This window comes from Pimephales promelas, chromosome 7, assembly GCF_988280905.1.
Source record: "Pimephales promelas chromosome 7, fPimPro1.hap1.1, whole genome shotgun sequence".
NCBI lineage: Eukaryota > Metazoa > Chordata > Actinopteri > Cypriniformes > Leuciscidae > Pimephales > Pimephales promelas.
In genome coordinates, this window is record NC_142775.1 from 40,165,353 (window position 1) to 40,184,889 (window position 19,537).

Here is a 19,537-nt window from a genome sequence, read left to right on the forward strand (position 1 = left end):
AGTGTGTGTGTGTGTGAGTGTGTGTCTGAGTGTGTGTGAGCGTGTCTGAGTGTGTGTGTGAGTGAGCAAGCATGTGTGTGAGCATGTGTGTGAGTGTGTGTGTGTGTCTAAATGTGTGAGCGTGTGTCTGAGTGTGTGTGAGTGAGCAACCATGTGTGTGTGAGCATGTGTCTGAGCGTGTGTGTGTGAGTGTGAGCGTGTGTCTGAGTGTGTGTGTGTGTGTGAGTGTGTGTCTGAGTGTGTGTGAGCGTGTCTGAGTGTGTGTGTGAGTGAGCAAGCATGTGTGTGAGTGTGTGTGTGTCTAAATGTGTGAGCGTGTGTCTGAGTGTGTGTGTGTGTGAGCATGTGTGTGTGTGTGTGTCTGAGTGTGTGTGTGAGTGTGTCTGAGTGTGTGTGAGCGTGTCTGAGTGTGTGTGTGAGTGAGCAAGCATGTGTGTGAGTGTGTGTGTGTCTAAATGTGTGAGCGTGTGTCTGAGTGTGTGTGTGAGTGAGCATGTGTGTGAGCGTGTCTGAGTGTGTGTGTGAGCATGTGTGTGAGTGTGTGTGTGAGCATGTGTCTGAATGTGTGTGTGAGCATGTGTCTGAATGTGTGTGTGAGCGTGTGTCTGTGTGTGTAAATGAGTGAGCATGTGTGCCCCTGTGTCTGAGTGTGTGCGTGTGTGTGAGTGAGCGAGCGAGCGAGAGTGTGTGTGAACTCGTGTCTGATTGTGTGTGTGAGTGAGCAAGCATGTGTGTGTGTGTGTGTGTGTGTGTGTGAGTGTGTGTGCGCCTGTCTCTGAGTGTGTGAGTGAGCAAGCGTGTGTGTGCGTGTGTGTGTGTGTATGTGAGCATGTGTGCGCCTGTCTCTGAGTGTGTGTGAGTGAGCAAGCGTGTGTGTGTGTGTGTGTGTGTGTGTGAGTGCGATTTTCAAATACTCTTTGCTTCACATCAACGTTTGTAATGTTCAGATTAATTTGGTTCAAGGCTGTAAAGAAATGAATGGAAAACACACACACATCCGGAACCAACGCCACAGAAACAGTCACACACACACTGTCCTGACCCCGGTAAACACGGGCCGCACTCCGCGTCGCTCTCCAGCGTGCCCGTGGTCAGCACCGTGGCCCGGTACAGCGCGTCGCAGTCTTTGTGTCGCCGGCAGATCTCGTACTTCCCTTTGGAGAACTTCCCCGCCGGACACGCCACACACGAGTACTCCTCGTCCTTCGTGCCGTAACCACAGCTCTGAAACACACACACACACACCTGATCAGACCTGTAGACCTCATCTGTGTCACTAATAGGGCTTTAAAAACCACCATCATCATCATCATCATATTTTTAGTTTATATAGAAGAACAAACACACAGACCGAGTCCAAGAAATATATCGCATCACAACTGGAATACAAACAGAAATAAAAACACTATTTACAGACATGTAAGGCCAGATTTACTAAACAGGGCGAAATCCAAAAATTCTGCTCAGACGCAGCCGGATCATTTCCATAATGACCAACACACCAATCCACAAGAGCAGCGCATCAGCGTCGGGGTGAAGACGGGCTTTTATTATGCGGGTAAATAATGGCGTAAACTGACGAGAGCAAATCATTGCATCCTCTCCTCCTCGCATCAACACTGCGTCTGAAACACAAACTAACGTGACTAACAGTTTTTTGTTTTCAGATTTCTGTGGAAACAATATTTGATGAAGCGAAGAAAAACAAAATAATGACTATTGTAACGCTTGACGTAAAGAAAGTCAAATTTGTAGTTTTCTTATGTCTCGTTAGAACTACAGAAACGCGACTCGATGGTTTTGGCAGATATAGGACCGCAAAGCGAATTCATAAGTGCCTTTCACCCTGTTACAACTTAATAACCATTTTGGAAACATTATTTTAAGGTAAAAAATCTTACTTAGTGTTGCTTTAAGGTCCGTCACAAAATATACTTCATAGAAATCATTTTTGTTGTTTTGTATCTAGTTTCGGTGTTAAAAATGACGCAAAATTTAGAGAAAATTTATTTCACAATTCGATTCGATTCACAAGCTTGCAATTCGATTCGATCCAATATTGATTATTTTGGATATCAGTTACAATAAATGGCTAATTTTCTCAAGGGAATCAAATCTCTTAACTAATGCTGTAAAGTATGGGAGTCTAGTTGTAGCCTATAGGCTTCATTAGCCTAATATGAAGGTAATAATGAACTTTTTTGTAGCTATACAAACACTTAAATTACACTTTTATTTATTTTTATAATAGGAAGAAGATTATATGAAATATAAACATTTAAATGGTGGCTGTCATTAAAACTTGCCAGATTTATTCAAATATGCATTCAATATTGAAGAACATTAAGATTATAATCCATATGTAATATGGTGTATATATTTAGCAAAATGCTCCTCTCTAGTTATTTTTTCTAGCTGACTAACGAGTTTATGTGGGTTTTCTGAGGTAAATATGACGATGACATTGATTACAAGCTGTTTAACTGACGTCTTTCCACGGTTGAAACTCTGATTGAGTGAATCAATGTGACATTATTCGGATATCGATAAGTTGTACTCTATCTTTTAACTCACTTTCAGATGCTCATTCATGTTTATTTCGCGCTGTGACTGGTATTATTAACCCGGAAGTGAGCTCCGCCAGAGCGATCTCACGCCACAGCGCCAAAACGCTATTTATGTTTTTGAATTTCTATGAAAATGGACGTGATTTGAAAATTTAGACTTTGTTTCATATCAATAGAAACAAAGGACAAAGATTATTGCGATTTTTTTGGATGCGCGCAGCCGCGAGACTGTTTACATTCATTCAAATGAAACAGGATGACTAATCGAATCTTGAGATTTAAGAATCGATATTGGTTCGTAAAAATGAGAATCGATTAATAGCGAGAAATCGATGTTTGTTACCCAGCCCTAGTGACTAACTAACTCAACTAACATAAAACACAAAACTCCTGCAATAATAAACACAAACTCCTGCAATAATAACCGTTCCAGCGCTAACTCTTCAGTGTGTATCTTTAGTAAATCCTGACGGCACTTATAACGCCAGAAGAGGGTTTGTGCGGGAGGCTAATCTGGCCCTAATGCTCAAATGAAAATGCATGAAAGTCCTTAAGAATGAGATAATATCACAGCACATGTATTTCTATTTTAAATTAAGGCTGGTCTTCAAACTCGGCATTTATTTAAAGTTCCGCTAGTCTAGTCTTCCCCATTGTGACATACTAATTCGTAATAAATTTACACTAATATAATACTATCCAAGTGAAATAAGTTCATGGAATATTGCAGTATTTATTATAAATGATTTATCTATTTAAAGACACAATATGTCGTTTTTTGGCCACAAGAGGGCGCAGTTTCCATCATAACACAGGCGTAGGTTGACGACGCAGTGACGAGCTGAATGATGGGACTTGCTGTCAAGCTGATGGATCTAATAATGTTTATGGATGCTTATGTTTAACATTACAGTGGTATGAAGCAGGTCGCGATTGCTAAAGAGACTGATATCACACGCGTATATAAAGGAATAAGGATATTTCATTCTACCAAACCACCCGCGAGTGCTGGATTTATTAGACGACTTAATCTTGTGAGGGAACGCGGCGCCGCTTCATTTGCTCTAACGTTACACTATCGCACTAAACTGCATTTAAATGTGTTGAAAGTTGTTATTCTACTTGTTAGTTTGTGTTTGTGCTGGAACAATCTGTTAGTAAATCTAACCCTTAATATTTAGTAATATTATTGATTTGACTGAACCGAGAACTGGCGAGGTTATGTGAAAAGTTCTCAAAACGTTAATGGAAGGTTTTATTTACATGTTTATCATTATTTTTAAAATGTTACTTGTTTCGGAATGTTCAAAGAACATTCAAATGTAACATTCCAATACTGTTCGCAGAATGGAATGTTCTATTTTGGAATGTTCGCCTAACCAAGAAGAACAAACGTTTACCTCTTAAAAATTCAGAGAACGTTTTTCATAACATTTTGACACTATGAATCAACACTGATCTGAATTGACACTTTAAAGCTGAATCGGTCTCATGTTTGATGAAGTTTGCGTCGTTGTTTCTGTTTGTGTCCTGTAGCCTATAGTATGAAGCGCTGTAGAAATAAAGCTGTGATGCTTTAACTGATGTGACCTTCAGAAAAGAATCATTGCACTTCACTAAAAACCCAGTTGGTTTTAATCAGTGAATATTAGCCAGCTGCGCGAGTTCAGCGCTAAAGACTCGACCTGCCAGAGCTGTCCCGCGCCTGTGCCGGATAACGAGAAACATTCGTGAGCAAACATCCCACCCGCGAGCGCTCTGACCGCACTCATATTAGATCTGGAGATGATCTGCTTTACACTGACGGTTCATATCAGCGCATTTCAGAATCCCCATCCAAATACACTCACTCCTTATTCTGATTCTTTTGCACATGTTAGAATAATCTGGGAAATCTGGGAATGATGATGCGGTGACCAAAACATGTGACACACACTAAATCTCTTATATTTGATGATGCTTTTCCTTCAATATCCAGCACTAATATATAAACATTCTTAAAGGAGTAGTTCACTTTAAAAAAAACGTTTGCTGATAATTTACTCACCCCCATGTCAACCAAGATGTCCATGTCTTTCTTTCTTCAGTCGAAAAGAAATTAAGGTTTTTGATGAAAACATTCCAGGATTTTCTCCATGTAATGGACTTCAATGGGGACCAAACGGTTCAAAATGAGAGTTTCAGTGCAGCTTCAAAGGGCTTTAAACAATTCCAGATGATGAATAAGGGTCTTATCAAGCAAAACGATCGCTCATTTAATAAATAAAAAAGTTTAAGTTTTACAAGCACAAATGCTCGCCTTGCTCTGTTCATGACTCTCCTGTTCGAACTCGTTCATCTAAATAAACAAATCTTTTTTCGTGTCATTTGGTTCATGAACGAGTTGACTCTGGAAAAGATTCATTCATTTTGATGAACAGTTTGCACTGAAACTGTCTTTTGGACCTTGAACCGTTATGTATCTATATGGAGAAAAATCCTGGAATGTTTTCATCAAAAACCTTAATTTCTTTTCGACTGAAGAAAGAAAGACATGGACATCTTGGATGACATGGGGGTGAGTAAATTATCAGCAAAAGTTATTTTTTAAAAGTGAACTACTCCTTTAAATCAAGATGCATTTACCGGAGAAGCAAAATGACTGAAGATATTAAGTCAGTAACACTTCAATAAGGTTCATTAAAACCAATTATTAATCCTAGTTAATATTAATTTCAACATGTACTAATACGTTATTAAAATCAAAGGTTTGATACTGGACTGTGAACTAACAATAAACAGCTGTATTTTTATTAGGTAACATTAACCTAATATTAACCTAATGGTAACTTGAAAAAAAAAAAGATCAACATTTAAGTGAGTTTATGTTTAAAACAAGAACAAAACGAGACAAAAAAAAACATCAATTTTGTATTGCAATTGCTTCAAATCTTTCAATAGTTATCGATTTGTCTTAAAGCTGCGAGGTGTCAGGATGAAAGCGTCTCCCGAGGCCGTTCCAGCTTTACTATTATTTTCTTGTCATCTCCGTCTGTTCTCGTCAGTGTGGAAGCGCTGAGCTCTTAATTAGCGTAATGAGTCGTTTATGCGTCTTCGGTGGGCAGGGGTGAATCTCTTTGTTCTTTTGGCCTCCAGGATCGATTTTTGAAGAGGAAAGCAGAGATGAAAGAGATCGAGATGTTGGTACTCGCATCTGCTCCGGTTTAAACTTATTGAAAAGTCCTTCTCAGTTCTGACATTTACCCCAACATGCATTCGCTCCAGTTTATTGACTTTTGAAAGAACACACACACACACACACACACACACGGGGAGTAAAACGTGGTTTAAAGCTGAAAAGTCTTTTATCTCGTTGGACTGAATGGAGATCATCTTTGGCCCGAGGGCACGAGTGTTATTGAGTTGTTCAGGAATGCAGTGGCTTTTACTGTTGTAATAGTTTTTAAAAGATTCATATTTTCCCGGAAAATAATTTTTGTTAAGAGAAGAAAAAAACAGTGTATAAGTGATATTTTATTATTACATTCAGAAATAATGTAAACTACTGACAAAAAAAAAAAAAAACACTTTAGCCCTCAAACCGTATTCACTTTATGTGTGGACAAATGTGGGCACAGAAGACTCAGGTGTGATCCTAATATTTATTTATAATAAATGTTATATCACTGTCTTCGATAAAGTTTTGTCTATCCATTTATGGTGTTTTTTTTTTATTTTGTGGGTATTTTTTAATTTATTTACTTCAAAAAGTACCATATTTTCTTTTATGTTTTATTAATTTTTTTAAACTACAATAAAATATCATTCCAATAAGTTCTTAGAGCTAAAACCTAAAGATGAAGTGACTTATTTTGGCTTATTTTAGAATGCTCTAAATTACAGTTTTTCCCATTCATTTAATTTCTATGGGTGCCCATTTTTGACCCAAATACAAGATTAAGGAGTTTTTTTCACCCACTTAACATTGTAGAATTGAGTCAAAATAAAAAAAGTGTGTTCAGGAGGCAAACTTAGGAAAAGTAGCCAAGTCTTGAACCGCTCAGATCAAGGGAAGGATTTAAAAAAAAAAAAAAAATCAAAATTATTTTGTCCACATTTGTCCAGAATACGGTTAAAGGAACACTCCGACTTTTTGGGACTTTAGCCTATTCACCTTACCCCCCAGAGTTAGATAAGTCCATACATACCTTTTTCATCTCCGTGCGTGCTATAAGTCTGTTTGACACACCCACCGCTAGCCTAGCTTAGCACAAAGACTCGATGTGACTGGTTGCAGCTTTCATACTAATCCAAATGAGTGACAAAATAACGCAAACGTTTTCCTATTTACATGTTGTGATTTGTATAGTCACATAATGTACAAATAACAAAGTCAAATGAGACACAGACATCTTTTAACCGCATAAAACCTGGGAACTATTCTCTGAAGGCGAAGCACTGCTACTTTGACGGCGTAATAACCGCATTACCGGAGACACGCCGTGGTGAGGAGCGGAGAGTTCGCTCGGTGTTTGGGTAATAGAGTCAGCAATTTATAAATAGTAAAAGTGTAGTTTAGAGTCATGGGTTTTCGCTCTATTGTAAATAGCTGCGACTGTAAACAGGGGAGGTAATACCATGTTTCACAGAATTCCAACTAAAAACGCTGACTGGATGAAGAAATGGCTAACTTACTCTGGATATTTATCCAAACACACCTAAGATTATCAAGGGACATTATGTTTGCTCGGTACATTTCAATGAGGACGACTATTTTGAAAAAATGGAATTTGCCACACGGACCATAATGTGCTGAAGGATACGGCCATCCCATCGATAGCACAGACAGGACAAGTGGATCACCTGCGGCTGAGGTAAGTGTTCCGTTATGTTTTTAGATGACCTACTGTAACAGTGCCTTTAGCAAGATCTAATGTAACGTTAGTGACACTATTATATGATTAGGGTATGAATATGTTTTTATCTTGATGCGGTGCGGACGCGCTTGGGAAAAAAAACTTGAACTTGCACCCTGCGCGCAGCGCGCCTAGTAGCCTAAATTTGAAATAACCATGGAAATAACGAACTTGAGCGTGCAAAAGGGTACGATAGGCTGTGAGTTCATTGTGCAAAAACAATTTGTGCTATTACTTTCCCCTTATTCTATCCTATAGTAATGCAATACTGTATATTATATAGGCAAATGTATTTACTGTTGAATACATTTGGTTCAGCTAATAAATTGCATTTAAAATATATTGATTCCTGTAATAATAATTATTTATTCATGTGATATTTATAAATCTGGGTGCGTTTTTGGTTGGAAATCAATGAAAAATGGTACTGTATTACCTGCTCTCCCCTGTTTATTGTCACAGCTCATACAATAAAGCAAACACCCATGATAAACCTTGCTTTTCTATCTAACGTTAGTAATTGCTGACTCTTTATTCCAACGCTGAGCGAAGCGAACTCTCTGCTCCTCGTCACGGTGCGTCTCAGGTGATTGTTATCACTCTGCCCAAGTAGCAGTGCTTCCCCTTCAGAAAATATAGTATTTATACGGTCAAAAGATGTCTGTGTCTCATATGGCCTTGATATTTGCACACTCTGTGACTATACAAACCACAACATGTAAATAGGAAAACGTTTGCGTTATATTGTCACTCATTTGGATTAGTATGAAAGCTGCAACCATTCACATCCAGTCTTTGTGCTAAGCTAGGCTAGCGGTGGGTGCGTCAAACAGACTTATAGCACGCACGGAGATGAAAAAGGTATGTATGGACTTATCTAACTCTGGGGGGTAAGGTGAATAGGCTAAAGTCCCAAAAAGTCGGAGTGTTCCTTTAAACATGTATTTCAGTTCCACACTGAATTAACAGTAAATCTTTACACTTTACTGTAAGGTTTATTAATTAACATGAACTAACAATGACCTGTTGTATTTTTATTATCTAACATTAGCAAAGATTAATAAATACTGCAATGAACAACATGTTAGTTAATGCATTAGCTAATGTTAAATAATGAGACCTTATTAATAAATGTGTGTCGTGCGTGTGTTACGTGTTTGACATCGTAAGTCGATGCATGATCTTCTTTTAACACGACTCTTCAAAAGTTTCGGGATCGGTAAGATTGTTTAGTCTCTTCTGCTCACCGAGGCTGCGTTTGTGTGATCAAAAATATAGTATTTTGTTTTTAAAAATAATTTTAGTCTATTATTTAAAATGTACGTTTTCTATGTGAAAATATTGTAAAGTGTAATTATTTTATTCCTGTGATATTTTCTCATAATATACATAGCAGAATCAGCTGTTTTCTCACAGTGTCTGAAACGGTTTGTTCAAAGATCCAGTCTCTCTAAACCCCGCCTTTTCGAGAGCCTACTCTGCTCTGATTGGTCAGACAGCTCAGTCTGCTGTGATTGGTCTACTCTGCTCTGATTGGTCAGATGGTCCAGTCTGTTGTGATTGGTCTACTCTGCTCTGATTGGTCAGATGGCCCAATATGTTGTGATTGGTCTACTCTGCTCTGATTGGTCAGATGGTCCAGTCTGTTGTGATTGGTCTACTCTGCTCTGATTGGTCAGACAGCTCAGTCTGCTGTGATTGGTCTACTCTGCTCTGATTGGTCAGATGGTCCAGTCTGCTGTGATTGGTCTACTCTGCTCTGATTGGTCAGATGGTCCAGTCTGTTGTGATTGGTCTACTCTGCTCTGATTGGTCAGATGGTCCAGTCTGTTGTGATTGGTCTACTCTGCTCTGATTGGTCAGATGGTCCAGTCTGTTGTGATTGGTCTACTCTGCTCTGATTGGTCAGATGGTCCAGTCTGTTGTGATTGGTCTACTCTGCTCTGATTGGTCAGATGGTCCAGTCTGCTGTGATTGGTCTACTCTTCTCTGATTGGTCAGATGGTCCAGTCTGCTGTGATTGGTCTACTCTGCTCTGATTGGTCAGATGGTCCAGTCTGTTGTGATTGGTCTACTCTGCTCTGATTGGTCAGATGGTCCAGTCTGCTGTGATTGGTCTACTCTTCTTTGATTGGTCAGATGGTCCAGTCTGCTGTGATTGGTCTACTCTTCTCTGATTGGTCAGATGGTCCAGTCTGTTGTGATTGGTCTACTCTGCTCTGATTGGTCAGATGGTCCAGTCTGCTGTGATTGGTCTACTCTTCTCTGATTGGTCAGATGGTCCAGTCTGTTGTGATTGGTCTACTCTGCTCTGATTGGTCAGATGGTCCAGTCTGCTGTGATTGGTCTACTCTTCTCTGATTGGTCAGACAGCTCAGTCTGCTGTGATTGGTCGACTGCTTACAGCGCGTGTCCGACGCGTCCGATTTCAGCTCTTCCTCAGTCTCATCCTTTTCTTGATCACTGAAAGGTTATTTTTAATGGAACCAAAAATATCAATAAATTAAAAATCAATAAATTAGATTAAATTGAACTTTATTTTCATTGTGCAGAATATGAGAGAGAATGAAATGCAGTGGATGAACTAATCCTTGTGATCACTTTAATCCAGTAATATTGACTCGCTTTGGTCCGAACCTGAATTCGGTTCTTCCCGCCTCCCTCAGTCAGGTTTAATGACGCGTTTGGAAACTCTATCGCCCCCTTGAGTCCCGTTCTCCAGCGCTTCTGAACTCTTCTAGGATTTCAACACTCGAACTTTGAAGTTCCTCTTCCTTCATGATTTACAGCAGGATCTTTATGAGCTGCTGCCTCAAGAGATCTGTTTCATGTGCTTTAAAAACATGTTTCTGAGCAGTTTGATTTAGATCACAGCTCATTTCAATTACAGGCGGAAGGTGTTGTTAGCGAAAGTAGAAGTGAGGAGGACATGAAGTATAATCTTGCACAAATACACTTATTTCTGTAATCGTTGTGGTGCATAATTTAGCTGGAATTCATTTTCATGTGCTTTCAGAAACAACGATTCTGATGGAAAAATGATTTTCAAACAAGTTTTGTTTTCCAGAACAAATATCTAATCATTCTTATATCAAGATACATTTACTGGAGAAGCATATTAAGTCTTGTTTTCTGGAAAATAATAATTAAATAATAATTTAATTATTATAAAATTATAATTAAAATTATATAAATTATATATATATATATATATATATATATATATATATATATAATTATAAAATTAAATAATTATAATTATTATAAAATAATTAAAAAATAATAAAATTATCAAAGTTTTTGCTACAAAAAAGGGGGTCAGAAAAATGAGCTTGTTTTCCCCTTTGAATTAAGTTTTTTTTTTTGACCACATTGGTATATATTTTTATTTTTTCCAGCATGTTAGTTAATGCATTGCATTAGATGTTATACCTATGATTATATTTATTAATGCTAAATGAATTTTTGTAGAGGTGTGTGTGTTGTTTTGAATTAGGTGACTTGTTTTTGTTTTGTTATGTTATTTAACTTTAGTTCATCCTCTTGAACCTGTCTTTTCAAAGTGCCGAGCGCTGTCTCTTTAAACTCTGGAGATCGTTTGATGTGCCATTTGACGCCGCTGCAGTCTGGGTGGCCTCGGGATACACACCAACGCTTCACGTCGGATCGAGTCTCAGGTCGTTCCAAACATGCATGCTGATCTTTTTCTGATTGTCTGAAGAACTGTCATGCGGCTTTCTTTTTTGTCTAATAAAGCACCATTATAAAGGGATAGTTCACTTTGAAATTAATTTTTGATATGTTTTATCTTACCTCAAGGGCATCCAAGATGTAGGTGTCTTTGTTTCCACAGTATTTTCAATTCTGATGTTTTTAGGTCAAACCGTTCACATAATGGAGGTCTATGGTCACCACCTCAAAGAGCATGCACAGAGAAGTCCAAAATAAACATGATTTAATGACTCGTAAATGTAAGTACACATTGATGGCCTAAGACACGAAACGAGTGGTTTGTGTGAGAAAACGAACGGTATTTATATCGTTTTACCTCTTGTAACCACAGCCACGACAAAATGATCTGAGGGCGCGGGTGCTTTTGTGGCTAAAACAAACGATATAAATACTGTTCGATTTCTCACACAAACCGCTCGTTTCGTGTCTTTGGTCATCAATGTGTACTTACATTTACGAGTCATTAAATCATGTTTATTTTGGACTTCTCTGTGCATGCTCTTTGAGGTGGTGACCATAGACCTCCATTATGTGAACGGTTTGACCTAAAAATATCAAAATTGAAACTACTGCGGAAACAAAGACACCTACATCTTGGATGCACTTGAGGTAAGATAAAACACACCAAAGATTAATTTCAAAGTATACTATCCCATTAAACACTAAATCTAAGTCTTCTGATTTACAGGTGAAACTCGAAAAATTTGAACATGGTGCAAAAGTTCATTTATTTCAGTAATTCAACTTAAAAGGTGAAACTAATATATTATATAGACTCATTACATGCAAATGAGATATTTCAAGCCTTTATTTGTCATGATTAAGGCTTACAGCTTATGAAAACCTTATAAATTTGGGGTTTTCATAAGCTGTAAGCCACAATCCTTAAAATTATAACAAATAAAGGCTTGAAATATCTCACTTTGCATGTAATGAGTTTATATAATATATATCAGTTTCACCTTTTAAGTTGAATTACTGAAATAAATGAACTTTTGCACGTTATTAATTTTTTTCGGAGTTTCACCTGTAAATGCGTGCACTGAGACTCATATGAACTACTGTTACACCGTATCCTAACCGGACATGACGTGATAAAAACTCAAAGAAACTGACTGATAATCTCATGTACTGTGTTAAAATAACTGAATGCGAGTTGGGATACGATTTACAGCTGTAATGAAAGCCACAGCGGATAATTCACCTCAGATCTCAAAAATAAAGGAAAAAATGACGTTCAAACTGAACAAACAAGATTATTCTTTCAGTCACTCAGTATATGTTTTAATAATGTTAAAATGCAGTGCGTTTGCAGAGACTCCGCCCACAGGCTTTTTTTTGATTGGCTGTGATATTTGATTGATGATGTGTCAGTGTTATGATAGTATTCCGGTGTTTCTGGTCTCTTGAACTGTACATTTTTATATTATATACATTTATGCATTTGCCAGATGCTTTTATCCAAAGAGACTAACATTGCATTGAATGTGCACAATTTATCAGTCCATGAATTCGCTGGGAATGATCACGTTTGGGATGAAATTAAGCCCTGTTGTGTGTGTGTGTGTGTGTGTGGATGTTTTTGGTCCTGTTTTTATGCGAGTGAGTGTGTTTCTCACCATGTAGGGCTCTTGTCCCGCTTGGCATTGTGGGCAGGGTTGGCAACTGCTGATTGTGTGATTGTAAAACTCATTCTCTCCACAGCTCGAGTACTCGGCTCTCACAAAAGACATGCTGGACACCTGCAAACAACACACACACTTTTATTATTTCAGCAAACAATGCAACCTGGGGAACAACCCAAGAGTTTGGGAAAATTAGATTCAGACTGGTTTTAATATCTCAATCTAGTTCACTCTCAGAAAAAAAGGTACAAAAGCGGTCACTGGGGCTGTACCTTTTCAAAAGGTAAACTTTTGTCCATTTTAGGTGCTCATATGTACATTTTAGGTGCTAAAAAGTACATTTTAGTTGTTAATATGTACATTTTATGTCCTAATATGTACATTTTAGGCGTTAATATGTACATTTTATGTCCTAATATGTACATTTTAGGCGCAAATATGTCAATTTTGGGTCCTAATATGTACATTTTAGGTGTTAAATGTACATTTTAAGTGTTAATATGTCCATTTTAGGTGCTCATATGTACATTTTAGGTGTTAATATGTACATTTTAGGTGCTCATATGTACATTTTAGGTGCTAAAAAGTAAATTTTAGTTGTTAATATGTACATTTTATGTCCTAATATGTACATTTTAGGTGCAAATAGGTCCATTTTGGGTCCTAATATGTTCATTTTAGGTCCTAATAAGTGCTAATATGTACATTTAAAGTGTTAATATGTACATTTCAGGAGTTAAGTACATTTTAGGTGTTAATATATACATTTTAAGTGCTTAAATGTACCACTAAGGTACCAATACGCAGCCTTTGGGTACAAAAGTGTACCTTTTGAAAAGATACAGCCCCAGTGACAGCTTTTGTACCTTTTTTTCTGAGAGTGTACACTAAAATAAGCTGCGGCTTGAAAAATCACAATACAATGCTGAATAAAGTCGTAGTTTTTGTTATTTTTGGACCAAAATGTATTTCCGGTGCGCCAAAACATTGTAATAACCCACTGATGTCACATGACTACTTTGATGATGTCTTTATTTCCTTTCTGGGCAAGGACAGTACACCGTACACACATTTCCAATGAAGCTCTCGGACTAAATCTAAAATATCTTAAACTGAACGGCGGTCGGGACGACATGAGGGCCAACATTGAGTTTGTGATTGTGAACATCAGTGACGAGCGTATCGCCTTCCTAACCAAATAACAGAGTGTGAAGCTCACAGTCAGACTGTCCGCCGGCCTCCTCCGGTTTCATTTCCCCAAACATAAATCACGTTCACTGGATGAAGTAACCCGATGTGAATCGAGGTGAAACAACAAGTTTGTTGTTTGTGGATCTTGGCTCTGTCCCCCTCACAGGCGTTTCAACACTCTCGCTCCCTCGTTCGCTTTTGTTTCAAGCTGTGAATTAGCACACGGGGAGCGTTTGGCCGCTGTAACTCAACACAGATCGACGAACAGATGAATCACGGCAGATTCGCGGAGCTGCCAAACGCCGCGACTGAAGCAGGAATGTAATTAAACGTGTGGGCGGAGCTGGATGTTGATTGGCTCTGGCTGAATGAGATGCTTTGTGGTCTAGCTCCAGTTCACAGGATGAGTTTAATGCAGATCTCAAACGGCCATCTGCTCATAATCTTAGAAACGCAGGCGAATCATGCATCATCAATAGTGGTTCACTCCTACGTTGCGTAATAGCATGTGTTTGTTGCATGTTTTTAACACACTTCTAGCTCAAGTCATGTTTATTTGTATGGGAGAGTTTCTGTAAACCTACTTAGGGTCCAGACTCCGAGTATTTATTTGTTCCCGCATTAATTTCACACAATTATGTGGTTTTGTTTCATTAAAGTGAAATGTGACAACATGCCCCTTAGGTGGGGTTCATTGTAACATGACCAGATATGACAGATTAAAATGTTATCTGATCTAATCAAAAACAATATACGAGACAAACAAATGAAATGAAATATTTTGTCAATAAAATACAATTATTAACTTTTTCCATGTAAAATAATGGAAATTTTTAATGATTAAAAATAAACAAATTTTTGAGTTTGACAACAAACACATCGGAAAGCACAGCTAATTATTAATAATTTCTGAACATGGACTCTCAGTCTTTATTCTCATGGTTTCTCAATAGAATTAATAAAAGTATAGAATAGAATATCATAGTTCTAATTGAGGATCATTGTAACGCTGTGTGACAACATGCCCCGCAACTAGGGTTTAAACGCGACGAGTGTTTCTGCTGGTTTAGCGAAGCATTAAAACACGATCTCAACTGGTAAATAACACATTTAAGATTAAAATAATATCAGATTTGTCTAAATTTAAATAAACACAAAAACAGAGATTAAAAATAATATCAGATTTGTCTAATTTTAAATAAACAAACAAAAACAGAGATTAAAAATAATATCAGATTTGTCTAATTTTAAATAAACAAACAAAAACAGAGATTAAAAATTATTTAAAAAAAACACACAAACAGAGATTAAAAATAATATCAGATTTGTCTAATTTAAAAAAAACACAAAAACAGAGATTAAAAATAATATCAGATTTGTCTAATTTTAAATAAACACAAAAACAGAGATGAAAAATAATATCAGATTTGTCTAATTTTAAATAAACAAACAAAAACAGAGATGAAAAATAATATCAGATTTGTCTAATTTTAAATAAACAAACAAAAACAGAGATGAAAAATAATATCAGATTTGTCTAATTTAAAAAAAACCACACAAAACAGAGATGAAAAATAATATCAGATTTGTCTAATTTTAAACAAACACACAAAAACAGAGATTAAAAATAATATCAGATTTGTCTAATTTAAAAAAACACACAAAACAGAGATGAAAAATAATATCAGATTTGTCTAATTTTAAATAAACACACAAAAACAGATGAAAAATAATATCAGATTTGTCTAATTTTAAATAAACACAAAAAACAGAGATTAAAAACAATATCAGATTTGTCTAATTTTAAACAAACACAAAAACAGAGATGAAAAATGTACTTAAGAAATTTGTTTTTGCTACGGTTAAATAAAGATACAGCGATATCTGACAAAGATTTTTAAATTTAGGCACGAATATTTCTCTATACAGTGTCTGATTACTAGTAAATACGCTAAGTTTCGTCATCTGGCATGTGAGTGACAACTAGACAAGCTTCAGAGCGATTTTCTCTCATAGATATTTGTACAAAAACACCTCATTTTGTCTGCTCGTGTACATAGAGTTGACTTGAATTGTTCTAGATCATTAGACATGACATCATGCTGCTTTAGAAGTCTCTCTATAGTCAGTGAATGAACATCACGGCAGGTTTGCAGCCTTTGGTTGCGTGGTATAGAGCTGTATAGATATAACGCTCTAGATGTAATGAAATGGCAGCAGTTTCTCCTTCAACAAAGGCTCAATTGACACTAAGGGCCGATTTAGTCATAATAAGCGGGATTATACAGATCTCCTCTCACTTGCAGCTAACCTGTCGTTTGTGTATCTCACAGCTCTTTGGAAGGGCATTAAAAGCCTATCATTAAGACGCTGCGCTGGGAAATTAAGTTCTGGGAAGGCAGCCAGATGGATTCGGTGTTGCAAACATGAAGGAGGAGGGCGAGCGCGAGGAGACAGATTAACCTGATGCTCAAAGACACCTTTGTAGTCGCTTTTGGACGTCGTCTGGCTTAATGGGACGGCTCCATTTAGTGGGGTTGATGGGACTTACCAGCAGAAGAGGCAGGAGGCATGATGGGGTGCGTCCTCCTTTCCCGCCCATGTTTCTGTCTTCCAGCTTGAGAGAAAGTCTGCCAAGAGAGAAAGACATGAAAACTGATGAAAGTGTGTGAACTGGGAATTGAACACTTTCTTAGTGTTTCAGTAAATAGATATGAAATCAAGATACATTTATTGGAGAAGCAAAATTTAATTTTAGTCTCTATAAAATGTTTAAAACAAGTGAAATGTCTGCCGATAGGGTCAGAAATTAATCTTTGGTGTGTTTTAGCGTACCTCAAGTGCATCCAAGATGTAGGTGTCTTTGTTTCCGCAGTATTTTCAATTTTGATATTTTTAGGTCAAACCGTTCATATAATGGAGGTCTATGGTCACCACCTCAAAAAGCATGCACAGAGAAGTCCAAATTAAACATGATTTAATGACTCGTGAATGTAAGTACACGTTGATGGCCTAAGACACGAAACGAGCGGTTTGTGTGAGAAATCGAACAGTATTTATATTTTGTTTTAGCCACAAAAGCGCCCGCGCCCTCAGATCACTTGGACCTGGCTGTGGTTACAAGAGGTAAAAACGATATAAATACTGTTCGTTTTCTCACACAAACCGCTCGTTTCGTGTCTTAGGCCATCAGTGTGTACTTACATTTACGAGTCATTAAATCATGTTTAATTTGGACTTCTCTGTGCATGCTCTTTGAGGTGGTGACCATAGACCTCCATTATATGAACGGTTTGACCTAAAAATATCAAAATTGAAGACATCTACATCATGGATCTCCTTGAGGTACGCTAAAACTTCCCTTTGTGAACTATCCCTTTAAAGCATATTTTTATCAAAATCATTTTGCTTCTTGAGTAAATCTTGATTTAACTAAGTTTATTGCACTTCAAGAAAATGAATGCGCAAAAAAGTTATAGAAGTTGAGGTTAACTAAACAATTTTTCATACAATAAAGAAAACTACAAGAAAATCAAAGCCTTATGACCAACCATGTTCCAAAATTAAAAAATTGAGCCGCTAAAATGTTTTAAAGTACCGTTTTTCGTGGTAACGCAATGCACAATTCATAATCAAGACAATTTCTGTAAAATTGAAATCGAGCCGAAATAAAATGAAACTTAAATATTATTTGAAAAACTTAAACTAAGCGAAAATTAGTCATGTTGGCTTAGCAATACAGTGATATAAGTTCAAGTTAAAGCACTAAAATGATTAATTGAAAAAACTATAAATGACTATAAATCAACCAAGCAAGTGTACATGTGATGCTTTTTGCATGCATGTTTTGGTTTGTAACGTAGCGAATTATAAGTACATCAGTACCATATCTTGATTTAGAGCAGGTGGTGTGTAACGAGCCCAAACACAACATTAGACAGCGCGTGATAGGTCACGGAGTGTCATTGACATGCTGCTTTGCTAAAGCAATTGAATCATGACACACAGCATCCAACACAATGGAAACTGGATCTATATAGTCGCTAGAGACTATAGATCATCGATTAACTGTTAGCATCCCCACTTCTAACCACGGGTCGAAAGTTTGCAATGAAGTTTGCTGGAACTATAGTTTAAAAAAAACCCCGCCAAATCGTTGTTAACGATGGAAATTGCAATTATAGCTGACTAACGATTCTTTCAGGAAACACACTCCTGAATGATTGCATGCATGACCCTTGACCTCACACAATATTGACTGTCTGTAATGAGCAAAAATGGCCCAAATATGTTCACACTCACAAATGAAATCACCATGATTCACCATAATCGCAGCAAGCATTGCAGTGTGTTTTAGGGTCCATAAACTGTAAATGGCAGAAAATGACTGTCCGTGTTCAGTGTAGTTCATCTGAGTGCAGTCCACACGTGTGTATTACACGCTGCATTCAACTGCATTATTAAAAACATACACAATGTTGTGATGTGATTTATGAGCTCTTAATGAGACATCTTATGAGGAACAGAATAAAAACATCCATCAGAGCGCCTATTATGAAATATATGACACAAACAACAGATTGAATGCAGAGTGACAGCAGTGACACACACACACACACACACACACACACTATATAACATGATGTTCTGTCTTACTTTCCAGCACACATATCTAAACATTCATAAATCCAGATACATTTACTGGAGAAGACACATGACTGAAGATTTTTATTCTGGATTGCTCATGCATAAAATAAGAAAAATATCTGCCAGTGGGGTCAGAAAAATAATCTTACTTCAAAGGAAAACAATATTATTTTTCTAACCCTACTAGCAGATATTTTTCTTATTTTATGCATAAACTTACTTCATTTTGATAATTAATTTAGAAAATAAGACTTAATATCTTCATTCAGTCATTTTTCTTTTTAAGTAAATGTAAATAAATTAGTTAAAACTGTTTCAAAGTAAATCCTACACCATTTTTTTTGTCCGAGTGGAGAGAAATGATTCAGGAATGCAAGAAAAAACATACTAAATAATAAAAAAATTATAAATAAATTGTTGTCAAGCATAATTATAATAGATCCAATTATAATAGATCGTGCCAGATCCAATAGATATTTGAAATCATTTGTACCATTAGCTGTTGGGTTTCTCAACAAACTATAGGACATGTTATTTATGTTTTTTTTTTTTTTTAATCTATTTATTATCTCATGTTTTTATCTGTTTTTGTGTAAATGTGTATGTGTTGGCTACCTGTTGTGAACTAAATTGCCCCTTGGGGACATTAAAGATATTTCAACTTCAACTTCAACTAGATAAAGATAAAATGAATCTTTGGCTATTTTTGGTCAAAAATGAGCTTTTTGTTTAGTTTGTGCTGTTAAAGGTCGAGCCCTGCTGCTGTGATGAATGACAGTCGCCCGTTCACTGCACTAATGTCTTATAGTTTGGTGAACTGAGACGTTGACTGTGTTTTATAGGGGCGCCGCTGTCATCTGAACTCACCCGCATCAGCCCT

The 19,537-nt window shown here is 37.0% G+C and overlaps 1 protein-coding gene across 1 annotated transcript in view; it reads right to left on the reverse strand.

The window, feature by feature from the left end:
* The window catches only part of edar (ectodysplasin A receptor), a 50,159-nt gene that overhangs the window by 21,315 nt on the left and 9,307 nt on the right, over positions 1-19,537 (reverse strand). Inside the window, exons 2-4 of the mRNA XM_039669990.2 lie at positions 16,562-16,640; positions 12,814-12,936; positions 1,043-1,224 (exon numbers count right to left, since the gene is read on the reverse strand). Of these exons, the coding sequence (XP_039525924.2) occupies positions 1,043-1,224; positions 12,814-12,936; positions 16,562-16,612 (356 nt within the window). The 5' untranslated portion in view covers positions 16,613-16,640. The remainder of the gene's footprint in view (positions 1-1,042; positions 1,225-12,813; positions 12,937-16,561; positions 16,641-19,537) is intronic.